Source organism: Leptidea sinapis, chromosome 15 (genome assembly GCF_905404315.1).
Source record: "Leptidea sinapis chromosome 15, ilLepSina1.1, whole genome shotgun sequence".
NCBI lineage: Eukaryota > Metazoa > Arthropoda > Insecta > Lepidoptera > Pieridae > Leptidea > Leptidea sinapis.
In genome coordinates, this window is record NC_066279.1 from 10,015,556 (window position 1) to 10,034,376 (window position 18,821).

The 18,821-nt window shown below is 36.2% G+C and overlaps 1 protein-coding gene and 1 long non-coding RNA gene across 2 annotated transcripts; one reads left to right on the forward strand and one right to left on the reverse strand.

The window, feature by feature from the left end:
- Positions 1–9,508: 9,508 nt before the first annotated feature.
- Positions 9,509–12,862, reverse strand: LOC126968508 (uncharacterized). Its single transcript, XR_007730215.1, has 3 exons — positions 12,445–12,862; positions 11,669–11,751; positions 9,509–10,737 (listed from the first exon to the last, which is right to left on the reverse strand). It is a non-coding gene; the product is annotated as an uncharacterized LOC126968508 (long non-coding RNA).
- Positions 12,863–12,945: 83 nt separating this feature from the next.
- Positions 12,946–17,454, forward strand: LOC126968500 (dynactin subunit 5). Its single transcript, XM_050813577.1, has 4 exons — positions 12,946–13,217; positions 13,300–13,487; positions 13,762–13,873; positions 17,172–17,454. Exons 1-4 carry the CDS (start codon positions 13,170–13,172, stop codon positions 17,373–17,375), a joined length of 552 nt encoding a protein of 183 aa, XP_050669534.1. The 5' UTR covers positions 12,946–13,169; the 3' UTR covers positions 17,376–17,454.
- Positions 17,455–18,821: the final 1,367 nt, after the last annotated feature.

Consider the following 18,821-nt stretch of genomic DNA (forward strand, 5'->3'; position numbering starts at 1 on the left):
ACGTGAAAGGTGTGGCGGGGGAGTACTTTTGGCCATAAAACGCGGACTTATCGCAGAAGAACGCTTGGAGTGGCGCACCTCTGCCGAGGATATATGGGTTACGGTCAGCTACAAAAATAATAGAACAACGCCTTAAATACATTTTTGTTGTATTTATTTATGTAGTGAAAGACTTGGTCACTCCTTTAACTCACAATTAAATAATTTTACAGCAAACCTATCTCTCATAATCAATTCTTGTCCAAATGATATATTTATTATAATGGGAGACTTTAATTTGAGTAACATACAATGGTCACCTGGCTCTCATGATCATCCGCAATACTCAGGTGCCTCAGGTGAAGCACAGATATTATTTGTTGATACCATGTCTGAATGTAACCTCACACAATATAACTTATGCCATAATATTAATAACAGAGTCCTAGATTTAGTACTAAGTAATGCTTACCTTGCAGTTTCTTCTTCTGATGACCCCTTAATACCAGAGGACTCCCACCATAAATCTTTAAGAATAATCTTAAATTTAGAAAATCGTAATCACCTAAAGACAAACAAAAGACAGAAATACATGTATGAACAAGGTGATTACGATAATATCAAATTAATATTAGGTAAAATGGCTTGGGACGACTATCTACTAATCAATCCCATAGAAGAAGCAATAGAAGTATTCTACAAAAATCTATATGATACTATAAACAAATATATTCCTCACAAATTTTACTCGCCCAATAACTTTCCACCATGGTACACCGCATCACTAAAAAAGGTCCTCAAAGAAAAATTCAAATTTCTTCAGAAATACAATACTTACGGCAATACATCTGATTACAATACATTTTCTATATTGCGCAAAAGAGCGAAAGTTCTAGAGGACCAATGCTATAAAACCTATATAGAAAGATGCGAGGAATCAATAACAAAAAATCCCAAATTATTCTGGTCATTCACAAAATCTATAAAAAACAATTCTAACATTCCTCCCTCCCGTCTCTTATGAATATCAATCGGCAGACACAGGAGAAGAAGTTTGTCGTCTCTTCTCAGATTATTTTCAATCGATGTTTCTTTCACCCACTACTAACCAAAGCGATCAGAACAGGACTCAGCCAGACTCTAGTTTCTCAATAAGTGAAATAGAAATAATACCAGATGAGCTTAATAAACAACTCAAATCTGTAGACCTTACTAAGGGAGCAGGACCTGATCGAATTCCCCCATTATTTATACAAAAATGCGCAGATGTACTAACGGAACCTCTTACTATATTATTCAAACGTTCATTACGGGAATTAGTAGTTCCGAAAATCTGGAAGTCTGCATTTATCACCCCCATACACAAAAATGGCAGCAGAAATGACATTAAAAATTACAGGCCAATTTCAAAGTTATGCATTTTCGCTAAAGTTTTTGAAAAATTCGTCTACACCCAAGTCTATAATAGTGTATCAACCTTATTTATCCCCGAACAGCATGGATTTATTAGAAATCGCTCAACTACGTCTAATCTACTATCATTCCTAAATTACACAACATTTAACATGGATTCTGGGGGTCAAGTAGACTCTATATTCACAGATTTTCGCAAGGCATTCGATCGAATTGACCATAAAATACTACTCCAGAAAATTATTTCGGCAGAATTCATGGTAATTTATATAGGTGGTTTACCTCGTACATTGAGAACAGATCACAGGCTGTGGTTCTCAACGGATACTCATCAGAATGGAACTTCGTGCCCTCTGGGGTCCCTCAAGGATCCTTGTTGGCTCCATTGTTGTTTAATATCTTCATTAACGATATCGCTGCTTGTTTTCAACATTCCAAATTCCTACTATACGCAGATGATATGAAAATATTTAAACAAATTCGTGACGTAGATGACTGTCTTTTATTACAACAAGACATGCATAGGTTTGAAAAATACTGTAGCATCAACAAACTAGACCTGAACGTTCCGAAATGTTACGCTATAACATTTACCCGTAAGCCTAATTTTATTAAATTTCAATATTCACTTAATGGTCATCCACTCAAAATTGTAAATGAGATACGTGATCTAGGCGTAATTCACGACTCTAAGCTTTCATATGATAAACACATTGAAAACATCGCTAATAGGGCCAACCAGTGTATAGGATTTATCAAGAGATCCTGTTCCCAATTCTCAAGTTTATAAAAACGTTGTATTGTACATATGTTCGTAGCATACTCGAGTATTGTACACAAATTTGGAACCCTCAGTATGATATATATATTAACAGATTAGAATCAATCCAACGCAGATTTGTTAAATACCTTGAATATAAGTGCAAGACATACGACAATGATTATGATTCAAGATGCAGGAGATATCATATATTACCACTCCACGAGAGACGCAAAATAGCTGATATTCTATTCTTAACAAAAATAGCACAATGTCACATTGACGCTCCCCATCTTCTCTCGAAAATAAATTTAAATATTCCCAGAATCTCTGCAAGACATCCTAAATATTTACATATACCCCACTGTGCGTCAAATTACAAACAAAACTCATTCTTCTCAAGAGCATCTCACTGCATAAATAATCTTAAAGGCTTTCCTGATTTTGACCTGTTTAATTCATCCACAAATTCTATCAGATCAAAAATTACTAAAAACTGGTTTAATGTGTTTCCCTAACTGTTACTATAAACATAATTGAACGTAGTGTTTAAATTCTCTCTGAACATAATAAATGTAATACCTATGTAATTATTAACATATTATATATAATACCTGTATAAGAAAAAATAAATAAAAAAGATGTACCTTTATTACGCTGTGTTATTAGAAACAATATGCGAAAACTATTAAATGGTGTAAAATGTTCACACTATTATTTAGTAATTAAGTTATTGTAACACTGTAAGTTTTCCAAATAAAATAAAAAATATATATCATGCAACTTTCAAATAAATCATATCTTCCACATATTCCTCACAGTCAAGCAGTTGTTTTATTTAATCGCCAAACGCTCAGTCTATAAACTACTATAGTGTATTCATTCTGCAATGCATAGTAAATATCTGGATCTAAAGATCCCTTGGGACTGAACTGCTGGGCTGTTACATGTCTGTCTCAGTTTGATAAATGTCATTATAGTTATATAATTTAAATATTTATATATTTATTCTGTTTTTTAATCAATTTTAATACGAATAATAATAATAATAATTATGAGTTATGTCATAGGAATAGGAGGACAAACGAGCGTACGGGTCACCTGGTGTTCACCGTGATCACCGCCGCCCACACTCTCTTGCAACACCAGAGGAATCAAAGGAGCGTTGCCGGCCTTTAAGGAAGGTGTACGCGTTTTATGTCGTATCGTCCCGGAAACAGCGCACAAGGAAGCTCATTCCACAGCTTCGTAGTGCGAGGAAGAAAGCTCCTTGAAAACCGCACTGTGGAGGACCGCCACACGTCTAGATGGTGGGGATGATATCGTAACTTGTGGCGTGTCGTGCGAAGGTGAAATTCGGCGGCAGGAATCAGGTTGAACAGCCTACGTCTCTACGCAACGCCAAGTGATCCAGCCGTTCAGAGAGCGCTAGGTCTCCGACAATTCGAGCTGCTCTGCGTTGCACGCGGTCAAATGGATCGAGCTGATACTGGGGTGCGCCAGACCAGAGATGACAGCAATACTCCATGTGAGGACAGACCTGCGCTTTGTAGAGCGCTAGAATGTGGGCCGGCTTGAAGTATTGCCGTGCTCTATTTATGACGCCCAGTTTCTTCGAAGCCAATTTGGCTTTGCCCTCCAGATGGCCACGGAATTGGCAATCGCTCGAGATTTCGAGACCCAGTATTCCGATACTAGGCGAGGCATTAAGGGAAGTGTTCTCGAAGAGCGGTGATACGGCAAATGGGGTTTTTTTAGTGGTAAACGCGCAAACTTGAGTTTTCTGGGGGTTAAATTGGACAAGGTAAGACTTACCCCATTCCGCGACCTTCTTGAGAGAGGACTAGATAGAAGACACAAGTTTCTCCCGGCACTGCTCGACGTTTTCCCGAGAGAGACCTGCATGGCCCGTGTATACGGCATCACCAGTGCTGTCGTCTGCATAGCAATGCATGTTGGCGGTGTCCAACATATCAATGATATGCAGAAAAAACAGCGTGGGAGATAGCACACAGCCTTGGGGCACTCCAGCGTTCACGGGCTTGGGATTCGAGCAATAACCGTCGACAACGACCTGTATGCTGCGCCCAGTGAGGAAGCTGGAGGTCCACTTCTATAAGCTCTCGGGAAGCCCAAATGATGGAAGTTTTGCGAGGAGCGCCTTGTGCCACACACGATCAAAGGCCTTCGCTATATCCAGACCAACTGCCATGCATTCCCCTTGCTTTCAATAGCCGCCGCCCATCTTTGTGTTAGGTATACCAGAAGATTGCAGTCGACCGACCATGGCGTAAGCTGTACTGCCGGTCGTTGATCAACTGGTGACCCTCAAGGTATACCAAGAGCTGGCGGTTAATAATGCTCTCCATGATTTTGGAGAGTAGGGAGGTAATAGCAATAGGCCTGTAGTTTGCCGGATCCGAACTGTCTCCTTTTTTTGGGATCGGATGGACAAGGGCTGACTTCCATGAATCAGGGACTACGCCTTTTGAATAAGAGTGCCGGAACAAACGCGTTAGCACCGGCGTCAACTCAGGGGCACACGTTCTAAGCACGATTGGAGAAATGCCATCCGGCCCGCTCGACTTCCTGACGTCCAACGAAAACAGAGCTCGCCTAACAGTCTTCTGTCGGAACTGTACTTCGGGCATGGAGCTCTGACACCGCGTGATGGTCGGCGGTGTTATTCCGTTGTCGTCAAGAGTCGAGTTGGAGGCAAAAAGAGTGCACAGGAGATCGGCTTTCTCTTTTGCCGTATGGGCCAGGGTGTCATTCCTCATGTGCAACGGCGGCATGGACGGCTGGTTGAAGTTACCAAGAGCAGCTTACGACAACGACCAGAACTTGCGTGTCCCGGTCGGGTAGCTAGAAAGCTGCTCGTCAATTTTGACGACGTGCTTCGATTTCGCACGGGCGATTTGCCGCTTAAAAAATCTGGAGGCACGGTTATATTTCCTCTTCAGAACTTTGCAGTTCGGATCCTTTGAGCCTAGCGCCGCAACCCAAGTTCGATACGCCTGTTTGTTGCAGTCAGATGCTGCTTTAACTGACGCATCGAACCAGGGCTGTGATCTGCCACCGATCGGTACTACAGAGCTTGGTATAAAAATATCCATGCCCTGCAGTATCACATCGGCTACTGCAACAGCGCAGGCACTAGGATCATCCGAAGGGAAACAAACCCTGCCCCAAGGGTAGGATGCAAAAAAGGAACGCATCCTATCCCAATCTGCTGACTTGTAGTGCCAAACGCGGCGGGTCGCTGGTGGTCTGCGACGTTGGCGTCGGATAGGCACTACACTCCAGACCAGGCAATGGTCGGACATTCCGAGAGGGGCGTCGACAGAGACCTGGTAACCATCGGGATGTGTAGTCAGCAGAAGATCCAATAAGGACGGCATGTGGCTATCCACATCCGGGAGCCGCGTTGGCGACTCAACCAATTGGGACAGACCATACGCCAATGCAAAATAATGGCCTCCGGTCCTCGACACTAACCTATGCGAAACATAGCGGCACTAGGCCGCTACTTCACGCCGGTATTCTGTACGAGTGTGGTAAGTAACCCGGACGAGTCTGGCCCGATTGTGCTGACGTCATAAGACGGCAGCGTGACTCTCCCACTTTCAAAAAGCCCGTAGTCGCCTCTTACGACACCCTTGGACCTGGGGCTACCCTATTCTTTTTACGCCCTGGGGCAGCACAGGGCAGTATGTAAATTGAAACAAAATTGTAAGTAGAGGCATTTAGTAAGTATTGCATAATATGTAGATGAACATTGTTTTGTTATTCGGTAGATTTCTCGTGACAGGCATCGTCATGCTCGCTTAAATACCTCTGCTTGTGGCGGTGACGTGGCGCGGGTCGTTCCCTTCCCTCAAATATGGTTGAGGGAGGCGATGGCTGGTCCATGCGTCATGCTCGTGAACGGGTGCACTCTTGGTGTTGTGTTTTTTTTATTATTATTTCCTTTATTATATATTTTATTTTATGAAATGCTCAAATAATGCCTCTATTTATTTACGGTATGTGTGGATTGATGCATCTACTATACTCAATAACTCTTGTGTTTATAAGTATTAATTTACTTTTTTTTGACTTACTCGTGTAAGCCTTTCAGTTTTTGACATTTCAGTATTTTTGTTGCGTCACTTTGCATATATTGTAATTGAAATGATTTGTAAAACAATTAAAATGTAAATCTTGACTTAAAAGAGTGGCAATGAGTTTCTTGCTACTTCTTCTCATTAGCTCAACCCTTTACGAAGTAGCGGTAAATTCAATAAGAAAAAATATTTTTATTTTTGACATTCATAAGTGTCATTTCCGTAACCTTCTTGAATAAAGTATTTTTGATTTTGAATTTTCGCCCGACTGGTACATGCCATATCACAAAAATTGAATTGAATTGATTTTGAATTTGAATTTAATGTTTTTTTTAATCTTTATAGTTTTACTATACGACGTGAAGTGAATGGGACAACCATCCTGGAAGTGAATATATTATTAGGGTCCCGGGATATTAATTATTGCACTTATGGCATAGGTACCTAATAAACGAGTAAATTAATATCATCTGCAGGTCGTTGCCATCAATATTGTATTGTTACGTGGCTGCCCGTCTTCATATTTTATAACAAATACCATTTTTTGTCATGTAAAATGTGACTAAAAATATTGCGATATATATTGCAGTCGGTCGGGTCAGCTAGTTGGCATATACACTGGCCTTCAAAAGTATCACACTTTTAAAATTGGGATAACGTTTTAAGTTCACAAGATATACTTTCGAAATAAAAAGGACTCCAAAGAGAATTTAATTTTGTACATAAAAACTTTATAGTCGGTAACCTTCTTTTAAGAATTGGCTGAAAAAAAAACTTCAAAAACAAAACCATTCTTTTTTCAAAGTGGACGTTTCCGAATTACAATTTTACCATTCACACTTTTCATTCTGTTTAAAATTTTTTTCAAGATCGATGGGTCTTGCTTTAAAAATTTCTGCTAAAAAGCACATAACATTTATTTATCATGCCTCTTTCAGTTGAAGAATGTGCTAGGATCATGGCTTTTCTGGAACTAGGCATCAGTATGCGTCGCACTGCAAGAATGGTGGATGTGACGGTACGAACGGTCCAGAAGGTAAAGCGAAGGTACGAAGAGACTGGACACCATCTGAGGAGATCTTGTAATGGCAGACCCAGGTGTGCCAGTGCCCGAGAAGATCGTTATATTATTTCCACTGTGTTAAGAAATCGCCACCAAAATGCAGTTGAAGTCCAGCAACAGCTACTTCAGACCCGGAGGGACTACATTAGTGACAGTACAGTGAGAAGAAGACTTGCTGAAGCAAATTTGAAACCCCGAAGACCAGCGAGTGGCCCAAAACTCGAGAGACAGCATCGAGTAGCGAGACTGCGATACGCCCGTGAACACATGCAGTGCGATGAAGAAGAATGGTCAAGAATTTTGTTTGCAGATGAGTCTCGATTCTCCCTTTACACTTCTGATGAAGGCGAAGTGTTTACAGGCGACCTGGTGAGCGATATCTTCAAGCCTGCATCTCAGAAAGAGTCCAATACGGTGGAGGCAGTGTACATGTATGGGCTGGCATATCTTCAGAAGGTCGCACAGAGCTAGTAGCCATAGAAAATGGCACGCTCACTTGGCAAAGATATGCTCAAGAGATTCTCAATGAGTATGCAGGGCCGTATTTAGCAAATATGGGTGATGGATCGATGCTGATGCATGATAATGCCCGGCCACACATGGCTCATATCGTACAAGAGTATATTCCGGAGGTCGGAATCAGCGTGATGGCTTGGCTATCAAGAAGTCCTGATCTCAACCCGATTGAACACGCCTAGGATGAGCTTGGGAGGCTAGTCAGTAATGGCAGACCACCACCAGGGCTACCCTCAGGGCAGTAAAGCAGGCCCTGGTAGAAGAATGGGACAATATTCCCCAACATCGGCTCCGAAACCTAGTGTTCAGTATGCCAAACCGGCTCCAAGCTGTAATCAGAGCTCGAGGAGGCAATACCAGTTATTAAAAATTAAATAATATGTAATACATTTTAGTTGAATTTTTTTTACACTAAACTAAAAATGTCTATTTTCATTGTTTTATCTTTATTAAGTTAATAATGTTACTAATGTATAATTTAAGTCTCTAAGAATTAAAGCCGATAAAATTTGCAACAAAACGTTTTTAATCTTAAATCTCTACCTTCTATAGTTAAGAAAAAAAAAATTTGAAAATTGTGATACTTACTTTTGCAGGCCAGTGTATATTGCCAACTTGCTGACCCGACAGACGTTGTTCTTGTATATAAAATTAACTTTATTTTTTACCTCCTGAGAAAGTTAGAAGGATATAAATTCTAGTAAGTTATTCATTTTAAACTTTTCTTTCAATTTGATTTCTGAACGACGGGGGACATATCAAAGGAAAAACAAAATTGTCGTTTTTAGTTAAATCCGAGCATTTTCATATTTATTCACCTTATAAACCTTCTCTGGATTTCCACGAATCATTCAAGACCAAAATTAGCCAAATCGGTCCAGCCGTTCTCGAGTTTTAGCGAGACTAACGAACAACAATTCATTTTTATATATATATAGACTAGCTGACCCAGCAAACGTTGTATTGCCGATATTAAAATCGCCATACAAAAGTAACTGTTGATCGTAGATGGGTGAAAATTTGAAGTTGTATATTTTTTTAATGCTCACTCATAATCAAACAAATTAAAAAAAAATGTCGAGGACCACCCATAACATTTAGGGGGATGAAGACCTACCCAATATGCACTCAAAATTTCATGTGAATCGGTCAAGCTGTTTCGAATTAGTTTAACTACAAACACCGCGACATGAGAATTTTATGTATTAGAGATAATTACAACTGTCAAAAAATTGTGGTGACTGTTGAAACTTGAAAGTAGGTATTGAGAAGGTATTGAGCTCCGCTAGCAGTATTATTATTCTGTGGTATTTCGTACTGAATCTGAATGTGAGTTTTTTTTTGGCGGGAACTCCAAACGTGGCGGTCGATTTAATTAGTTTTACTGTTATTCGTTAAAATATATTGTGTTAATATTACCAAAACTTATTTTAGTCAGTGTAAATAATTGTACACCGGAGGACCCAGGTGGAACGCCGAAACGAACCAAAATTGTTCGAAAAAGAGGTGCGAAGGAATGTGGACCTGAAGAAGGCGGCGGTGAGGATGACTTTACTCCGTTTTTTAAGCCAGGTTATCTGAGACTTTATCCTGAACACTGTACAAATATAGACTTCAAGGTTTTTGTTGAAAGCCAGGACCAACAAGTTAAACTTGGAAATAAAAGCCCAGTTTACTTAAATCATATTTTTACTTCAGAGGTGAAAGGTTTATTTGATGAATTTGATCTATGTGTCCTTAACAATGGTAGCTTCACTACTATGAATTATCCTAACCGAAATCCATCGGCTATTGATGTCAGCTTTTGTAGTGCTCCAATCACTCCACTATGCGAATGGTGGGTGCATGATGATTGTATGGGGAGCTATCATTTTCCTACGCTTACTCGTGTTTTATTGTCCGTTGATAGATACCAAATTAATCCTCCCATTGAAAAATTCTTATACAACAAGACAGACTGGACGAAATACAATGAGCTGTCTATAACTGTTTTTTCTAATTTTGAAGTTAATAATGAGAATCCATTACAGTCATATGACGAATTTATCAAAAGGCTAGATACACTTAAGAGGGATACTGTGCCAAAGTTTGTCAAAGCAAATAACTATCGTTGCTAACCTCCAGCACCTTGGTGGAGTAACACATGTGAACAGAGTGTTATTAAAACTTATGAAGCTTTAAAACAGTACAGAAGGGACCCAACCATTGATAATTACATTAATTACAAAAGAATTGATGCTGTTAAGAAAAAGACTATTTCAGAACATAAGCGCAATGGTTGGGCGAACATCTGTAATAATTTTAACAGAACTACACCTGTTAGTATTATTTGGAAATACATCAAGTTATTTAAACGAATAAAATGCAATAACAGAACATGTAATGACGAATTTGTTGTCCCTCTCTTAGAAAAATTATCTCAAAATGGATGTAGGGTTATTGATAATCTAGAAAGTTATTTTCAAATTAATAATAGCCTTCAGAAGTCCAGTTTCCTCATAGAACCCTTTACTTGGAGTGAGTTTTGTACAAGTTTACAATCCAGACGAAACACAACCCCTGGTTTAGATGATTGTCCATACATTTTGATCAAAAACCTAAATGAGCCCGTTCAAAAGAAACTATTAGCTAATCTTAATGCTCTTTGGCACTTAAAGAAAATTCCTAAATCTTGGAAAACACAGTGTGTTATCCCTCTACTTAAGCTTGACAAGCCACCTGAAGATCCTAACTCATATCGTCCCATACCATTGTCATCTTGTGTTGGGAAGCTTAATGAAAACATGATAAAGATGTGTCTTGAGTATTATGTAGAGGTGAACAACATCATTCCACATGTTCAATATGGCTTCCGGAGAGGCCGAAGTTGTGCTGACAGCTTCATCTCTCTCTTGTCAGATCTGAAATATGCCAAAAAAAATAATAAGTCCAGTGTTTGTGTTTTTCTGGATGTTCAAGGTGCGTTTGATAATGTAGACCCTGGCATTTTGGTTCAAGTTCTTTCTGACATTGGTATACCAGGCATACTTTGCCATGGGTTATTTAATTTTTTAACAGATAGAATTTTGTATGTAAGGCATAATAATATTCTCCATGGTCCAAGAAGGGTCTCCAAAGGTACAATGCAGGGGGCTACATTATCTTCATTGCTGTACAATGTATATACAAGTCAAATTCTTAATTTTGTAAATATAGAAGGTGTAAATATTTTACAATTTGCAGATGATCTTGTACTATATTGTACAGACCATAATGTTGATAGAGCTGTAAATAGTATAAATAATGCTTTAGATCAATTGTACATATATTATAATGACAGGTTGGCTCTACAGATTAACCCCAACAAAAGCAAGGCCATGATTTTTAGTAAAGACTTTCCCTCTAATGGCATACTCTACAATAATCATTCAATTTCAGTTGTACCTTATCATAAATTCCTGGGTGTTGTCATTGATAACAAACTTTGTTTTGATTTACACATCAATCACATTATAACAAATTCTCTTAAGGGCTTAAATATTATAAGATGTTTAGCTGTTGTGACTTGGGGTGCAGACCCCAAAGTTTTAAGTATGCTATATAAATCTATAGTCAGAAGCCACTTCGACTACAGTTGTTTAGCCTATTTAAATAGTAGTTGTGTAAAAAAACTAGACATAATTCAAAACAAAGCTCTGCGAATTATTTCTGGGGCTATGTGTTCAACTCCCATACGAGCTATGGAAGTTGAAACCAAAATAATGCCACTGTGTCTTAGAAGACTTCTGCTAATAGAAAGATATTTACTAAAGCTGTTATCTGGTAATGATAATGTTCTCAAAAAAATAGTACCTTTTCCTATACAATGCTTGGCTCAGCAGACTTCGGGAGGTGATCTTTTAGGAGGTTATTTCCCAGTTCTACCTCTCATTGTACTGCATATGAATGAAGATTTTAAAAATGTAATTAAACAATCAAAGTGGACATGCTACTTATACCCATATTCCTCTTTTATATTTGAGACCAATATTGTTACTAAAAAATTTTTAATAATTGTGAATTATTAAGTTTTCTTTCCAACAATAACTACTATACTTTGTATACAGATGGTAGCAAAAGTGAGCTCTTTGTGCACAGTGCTGTTTATGATCTCCAATCCAAGTTTGGTCAAAGTTTTCTTCTGGACCCTAAGTGCAGTGTTTTCACTGCAGAGGTATATGCGGCCCTCGAGGCCCTGAAGTGGATTGCACGTATAAATAGTTTTAATAATTTTTTAATTTTAACAGACAGTTTAAGTATGGTCCAAAGTTTAACCAATCTCAGATTTGACTTTAAAAAAAACTATATTTTGTATAATATAAAAAAATTGTTATTTAGTTATGCACAAAAGGGTATAAAGGTCTCTTTCATGTGGATTCCATCACATAGGGGCATAACAGGAAATGAGACAGTAGATAAAATTGCACGTGATGGAACCAACATGTTGGATGTTAGCTCCATAGTAAAAGTACCTTTGACCGACTGCTATCAATCTATTGACAACCAGGTCAATAGTTTATGGGTCGAATTTTGGAAACAAGACCAAGAACAGAAGGGTAAATGGTATGGAAATATTCAAGCAAACTTACCTGTGGCACCATGGTATAACAAATTGAAAATGGCCAATCGGGACTTTATTACGACTATAAACAGACTGCGTTTTGGTCACTCCACCGTCCCGGCCCACCTGGCTCGGTTGGGCATAGTGGAGAGTAGCTACTGCACCTTCTGCAATAATTCTGTTGGTGATATCGAACATTTCATATTTAAATGTGAGTGCTTTTCGTTTGACAGATTGATTCTTGTCAGTGAAATTAGTGAAATACTGCAAAATCAATTGACAGTGCAAGATCCCTCCCGCCGCCTGAGTGATATGTTGAAAAATAGATCCTATTACGTGCCTCTATATAAATTCATCAAAAATACAGTTGGGAAATTATAATATACCTAATAAAAATACCCAAGACTTGGCCTAAAGGTCTAGATACCAGGCCATAAACTCCAAAAAAAAAATATGAATGTGAATGTTGATTACTAATCCACACTTCACTATTCGAGTTGTCATTTGTCAAAGTCAAACTTCTTACGTCTTAAAAGAAGAAATAAAAATTGAATTGTTTTTGTTTTACATTATAATTCAAAAATTTGTATTTTATAATTATTTACATGTAGGATAATTGTTAAGTTTTTGGAACTAAAATCTGGCTTAAATAAGTAACTTATAGTACCAATCAAAGTGTTTAAATACAATACAATAAATTTTATAAAATAAAAAGGAAATAAATGTAAATAGATTTCATTTCAAAACTTTACAATGGAACTGCAAGACATCTACTACAATAAATTTGAATATGTTGAAACTGTAAGCATAATATTGAAGTAGAAAGTTTATAACGAATAATAAAAATTTTTTTATAAAATTACACAAAATGTTTTGTTTTAAGGCATCAGGGAATAAAGTAAGCCGTCAGACTGTTTTGTGTGGATCTCAAAATATAGTATTACATGGTAAAGTAATTGTACAAAGTGATGCTATTATCAGAGGAGATTTGGCAAGTGTTAAAACAGGTCGGTTCTGCATTATCAGCAAAGGATCAGTAATACGACCACCTTTTAAAAAGTTCAGCAAAGGGTGAGGATTGTTTTATTATTTATATAATAGAAGGATAAATATGTATGGAGGAGTATTGGGAGGATTCAAATATTGTTAGAGGAGGATGAGCACAACCCTATAAGTGATCATTTATTATGTTATGTCATAACTGCTATATAATATATCACAGCCCTTTTTTGACATACACCCTTAATACTAATAATTTTATTCTTAGACTATACAAACATTACAAATTGTAAGTAAATGTTAATCTTTTTATTTTTTTATATTGTTGATACTCATAAAATTTCAGAGTTGCATTCTTCCCCTTACAAATGGGAGACCATGTGTATATTGGTGAAAACACAGTTGTAAATGCAGCTGTTGTTGGCTCTTATGTGTATATTGGAAAAAATGTTGTCATAGTAAGTATCTTTTAATATGTTTAATTATAGGTAAGAGACAACTCATAGGCTGTTGCCTACAAAAATTTATTAATGACAGTGTCATTTGGTTATTTAGTCTTGTATTCTTCATTTGGAAGACGAGAACAAACATAATATAGATTATCTGGGGATAAGTTATCACCGCTGCTCATTCTTTCTTATACACTATAGGAATCATACAAGTGGGCTATACAAAAGTGTACTAAGTACTGTAAAAAAGTTACATATTTTCTATTGTCTCATAAAATTTATATCAAAGTATTATGACTTCAGAATATTTATTATCTCAAAAAGAATACAAATTCACTTACTGAGATACTTAAACTAACATGATACATATATTGAGCGGCAAATCGTTATATACTATACACAATTTAAGACGTTATATTTAAAGTTACAATAATGACACAGAGTTACAATAAATACTAATTAGGTAGATACATTAATAACGAAATAGGTGGGTAACGTATAATATAAATGTTTACAGTAATGAATAAAATACCTATACTATTTGATTATTTGTTATAATGACAGCTATGAGGGTATTTGTTTATTAAGGTCTCATTCATAGTCATAGCCGGAAGCGGTCTAACAAAATAAGTTATGAAAAATCCTTCAAAATGTTGTGTTTTAACGTTTTTTTAAAAACATTTAATGATTGTAATTCTTTAATATCTTTTGGTAGGTTGTTATACAATTTTGCCCCTTCGTACATTATATTTCTTGTTCCATATTTTGTTCTAGGTTTTATTAAGCAAATATTGAGGGCTTGTCTTGTTAGAATTTTTTGAATGTTTATTCTTTTTGTGAATGTAATTTGTGTATGTAAATCCTTAGTTAAAATTTTTCTTATGAGAATACATGTGTTATATTTATATATTTGATTTAAATTCATTAATTTTGTTTCCCGATATATTTGAACAGTAGGAGTTAGGTAGTTGTATCGAAACAAAGTTTTAAAATTTTATTTTGACTTGTAAGCTTTTTAAGTTAGTTTTTTCCGCCGTTCCCCAAATTTCCACTTAATATTCTATATGTGGCTTTATCATGGAATCATATATTAAATACCGCACCTTTTTTGGGAGGCATCGGGCCATTCCACGAAGCGCTCCTGTTAGGGATGTAAGTTTGCTCCATACACTTTCTATATGCGGTTTCCACTTTAATTGAGGGTCAAGAATTAATCCCAAGTATTTCTCTTTGTTAACATTGTTAATAACTGGACCGTTTATAGTCAATGGGTTGTAATGACCAATTTCTTTATTTTTTGCAGCGAATATAATATAATTTGTTTTGCTTGTATTTATGGTTAATAAATTTGTTTGCAACCATTCATGTAGAAGATCAAGGTCATGTTGTGCTTTTTTTTACTATGGTATTTATTGATTGACCCGTGTAGACTAAATAAGATAAACTTGTGTCATCAGCGTATAATGTTATATCTCCTTGTAAACCGATTTCATGAATATCATTTATGTAAATTAAAAATAATAACGGTCCAATAATTGAACCTTGTGGAACGCCATAAATTACTAATTGGGGACTGCTCTGGGTATCTCCTAATTTCGTTATTTGGTATCGATTTGAGAGGTATGACTGAAAGATTTCATAGGCCGATCCAGTTATTCCTATGGATTTTAATTTAATTAAAAGTTTTTCATGGCTAACAGTGTCAAACGCCTTTTTTAAATTGATGAATATACCAAGAATTATATGTTTCTGATCTATGCTGAGTTTTAATGATGTAATTAAATCCATTGCCTCAGTAAGAGTATTTGATTTAGGCCGGAAACCATATTGTTTTTTAAATAAGAAATTTTTAAATGAAAGGTATTTAAATGCTCGATTATGTAAAATTCTTTCAAATATTTTTGATAATATAGGTAGTACTGATATTGGTCTGTAGTTGTTCGGATTGGTTTTACTTCCTGCCTTATGCAATGGACTCACTTTGGCTATTTTTAAAGAATCGGGGAAATGGCCGTCAGTAAAGCACTTATTTATACAATGAGTGAGACTTTCTACTATTAAAGATTTAACGCATTTTATGGTTTTAGTTGTAATTTTGTCTATACCAGAACTTGTGTTTGAGTCCAAATTATTTATTATTTTTTCTACCTCGTTTACAGTGGCAAGTTTCAGTTTATGTAGGGCTGAGTCATTTTGTAAAGTATTATCAGCCGTTAAAATCTTTTGAGTTGTATGATATTTTTGAGGAATTTGGCCACCTAGTTCAGCTCCAATATTAGAAAAAAATATATTAAAATATTCGCAAATATCTTTACTTTCTGTAATTTGGCCTGAAGGAGTATCTAGTTTTGCAGGTGTTATTAGGTTTTTTTTTATTTTATTATGTGCTAAATTATTTATAATTTGCCACATTTTTAATGGATTTTTCTCACATTTATTGAAAGCGGCATAGTAGTACTGATTTTTCGTAGTTTGTATAGCAACATGTACCGAGCTCCTTTCCTGCAAGAAATTTTGTTTTAGTTCTTTGTCTTCAGGAGAACGCTTTAATTGATGCCAGAGAATATTTCTTTTGTTTATAGAAACAATCAAATCCTTGTTAATCCAATCTTTCTGGGGTTGATTTTGAACTTTAATTTTCGTTGCCTTGTTTTGTGATATTGCTTTTAATAGAGTAGACTCTAATAAGTTAAAGTCTTTATACAGATTAGTCTCAGTCATGTCTTTTAATGTGAAAAATAATTGTTTATAATTAACGGCTTCATACTGTACTCGTTTATTTGCTTCAGGTTTGACTCTCTTTACTTCAAGATAAATTTGTTTGTGATCTGAAAAAGAACTTTCGATGAGAGCCATATGGAAAGTGTTATTTTTTAAGCTGGTACACATTTGATCTAATAACGTTGCAGTGGTTTCTGTTTTGCGTGTGCAGTGATCTTTGTCAATTTTATTCAATACTCTCATACCATTTTCCTTTAGTACTATCTTATATTCTTTGATGGAGTTTTCTTTACTGTGTAGATTTAGATTTAGGTCTCCAAAAACAAATGCTCTTCTTCTTCGCGAAAGTTGGTTACTATACGTCTCCAAAAACTTTTTCACATTTGAGGAAGATATTAATAATTCAAATTAAAATCAAATAACATTTCACTCATAATTATTGTAATTAATTAATTGGCACTCCATTGTAATGGGTAGGGCATATCAATTACCATCAACATCCGTCAACATCAAACTGAATGTCCTGCTCATCACTTCCCTTATTGTCATTAAAAATCTTGAGCTTATAATATTTATTGACTTCCAGGGTAGAAGATGTGTGCTTAAAGATTGTTGCATAATAGAGGACAATTCAGTGTTGGCAGCTGAAACCGTTGTTCCCTCATTTGCAAGGTATTCGGGAAGTCCAGCAAGATTAGTAACAACATTACCTGAAGCAATGCCAGACTTAATGACCGAATTTACTAAAAGTTATTATCAACATTTCTTACCAACTGCTGCTGTTAAATAATTATATTTTCGCCTTTATAAAAAAATATATATAATATACAGTCTCATTTATTTAAATGGATCATTTTACATAATATGCATTCAATTTGTTTTTTTTTTAATTATAACCCTCTCTTCTGGGATTTATTACACAACACAAGGGAACGCGAGAGGTCGCATATTCGAGTCCTGCATCATCCATAAATTTTGTATTAAAATTTAATTTGTTTGTCACTTTTTAGCTGGGGACTATTATTGTGGGATCACTGTTGAGACTATCAAAGTTAGCTTCAAAGGTTGGGGAGGTACCAGAAACTAACCTTCACTAGCCTTCAGTTACAAAACAGGGGGAACAAGCCAACCTTTGTTACCACGAGTAGGCACGAAGTCTTAGATATTACTTTCGCTACTGACAACATTGCCAGGCGAATATTGAACTGGCGTGTCAGTGATGAAATTTCGTTATTGTATCACCAACATATAGTATTTGAATTCTTGGCTTGCCTTGAAAACCACATATATAGTTTAGGGATCCAAAGAAAACAAACTGGAATGTCTACAATGACATACTCAGGAGTAATTTGGAGAACATCCCAAAGTGTATCAGAACCCTGGATGAGCTAGAATTGGCAGTGAAAGTAACCACGGATGGCATCACCGACGCCTATGAGGCTAGCTGCCCACTTTCCACACAACTCTCGAACAGTAAAGTACATTGGTGGAACTCAAACTTGAACAAACTCAAGATGAAATCCAGAAGGCTCTTTAACAGGGCTAAAAAGAAGCTTTCTCCTGAAGGTTATTGAGAAAGCATTGGATAGGTACATAAGACAAGATGTTCTTAGTCTAAAGCCCATTCACAATTCTCAACACGCCTACTGTAGGGGCAGGTCTACAGAAACGGCTCTTCTACAAAAATTTTGAGAAATAATTTATTGAAAATCGCTTTGCGGGCGAAATTGTCAATTGTGTGTCAAGTGTTTTATTGTTTTGTGTATAACGTAAGTGTAATATTTTAATTACGTATTATATTTGTTTTATATATGAAATTAATCCTCATGATATCTAGTTTCCGATTTTATCTACAAATTACATACAATTCCTCTTACGACATTAAATCGACAAGTTATAACAGTATGATCGATACAGTATGGTTTAAATATCAAATTTTTATTGTAATCCAATTAATTATCAGTAAATCATTGCTTGTAATAGGGACAAAATATCATAAATATAATGTTTTTTATACAACAATCTGGATGTATTGAGACAACCAAGTATTTCACGTTTTACTTGTGCTTTCCGCAGATAAATTGTACGGATGTACTAAACGGCCATTTTATCGTTTGAACAAAGTTGAAATATGGGTTTGTTTAAACAAAAAAAAACACGTTTTGCGCATGTATTATTTAGTCAATCATGGTCATTTTATATTGTGTGGACCCTTTTCATATATTGCATCAGATTA

Bases quoted from the DNA above. Each gene is read 5' to 3' on its own strand.
- LOC126968500 (XM_050813577.1), top strand. From the start codon at position 13,170: ATGGAACTGCAAGACATCTACTACAATAAATTTGAATATGTTGAAACT. The intron at 13,218-13,299 runs GTAAGCATAATA...TTTTGTTTTAAG, and splicing joins AATTTGAATATGTTGAAACT to GCATCAGGGAATAAAGTAAG. The intron at 13,488-13,761 runs GTGAGGATTGTT...ATAAAATTTCAG, and splicing joins TTTAAAAAGTTCAGCAAAGG to AGTTGCATTCTTCCCCTTAC.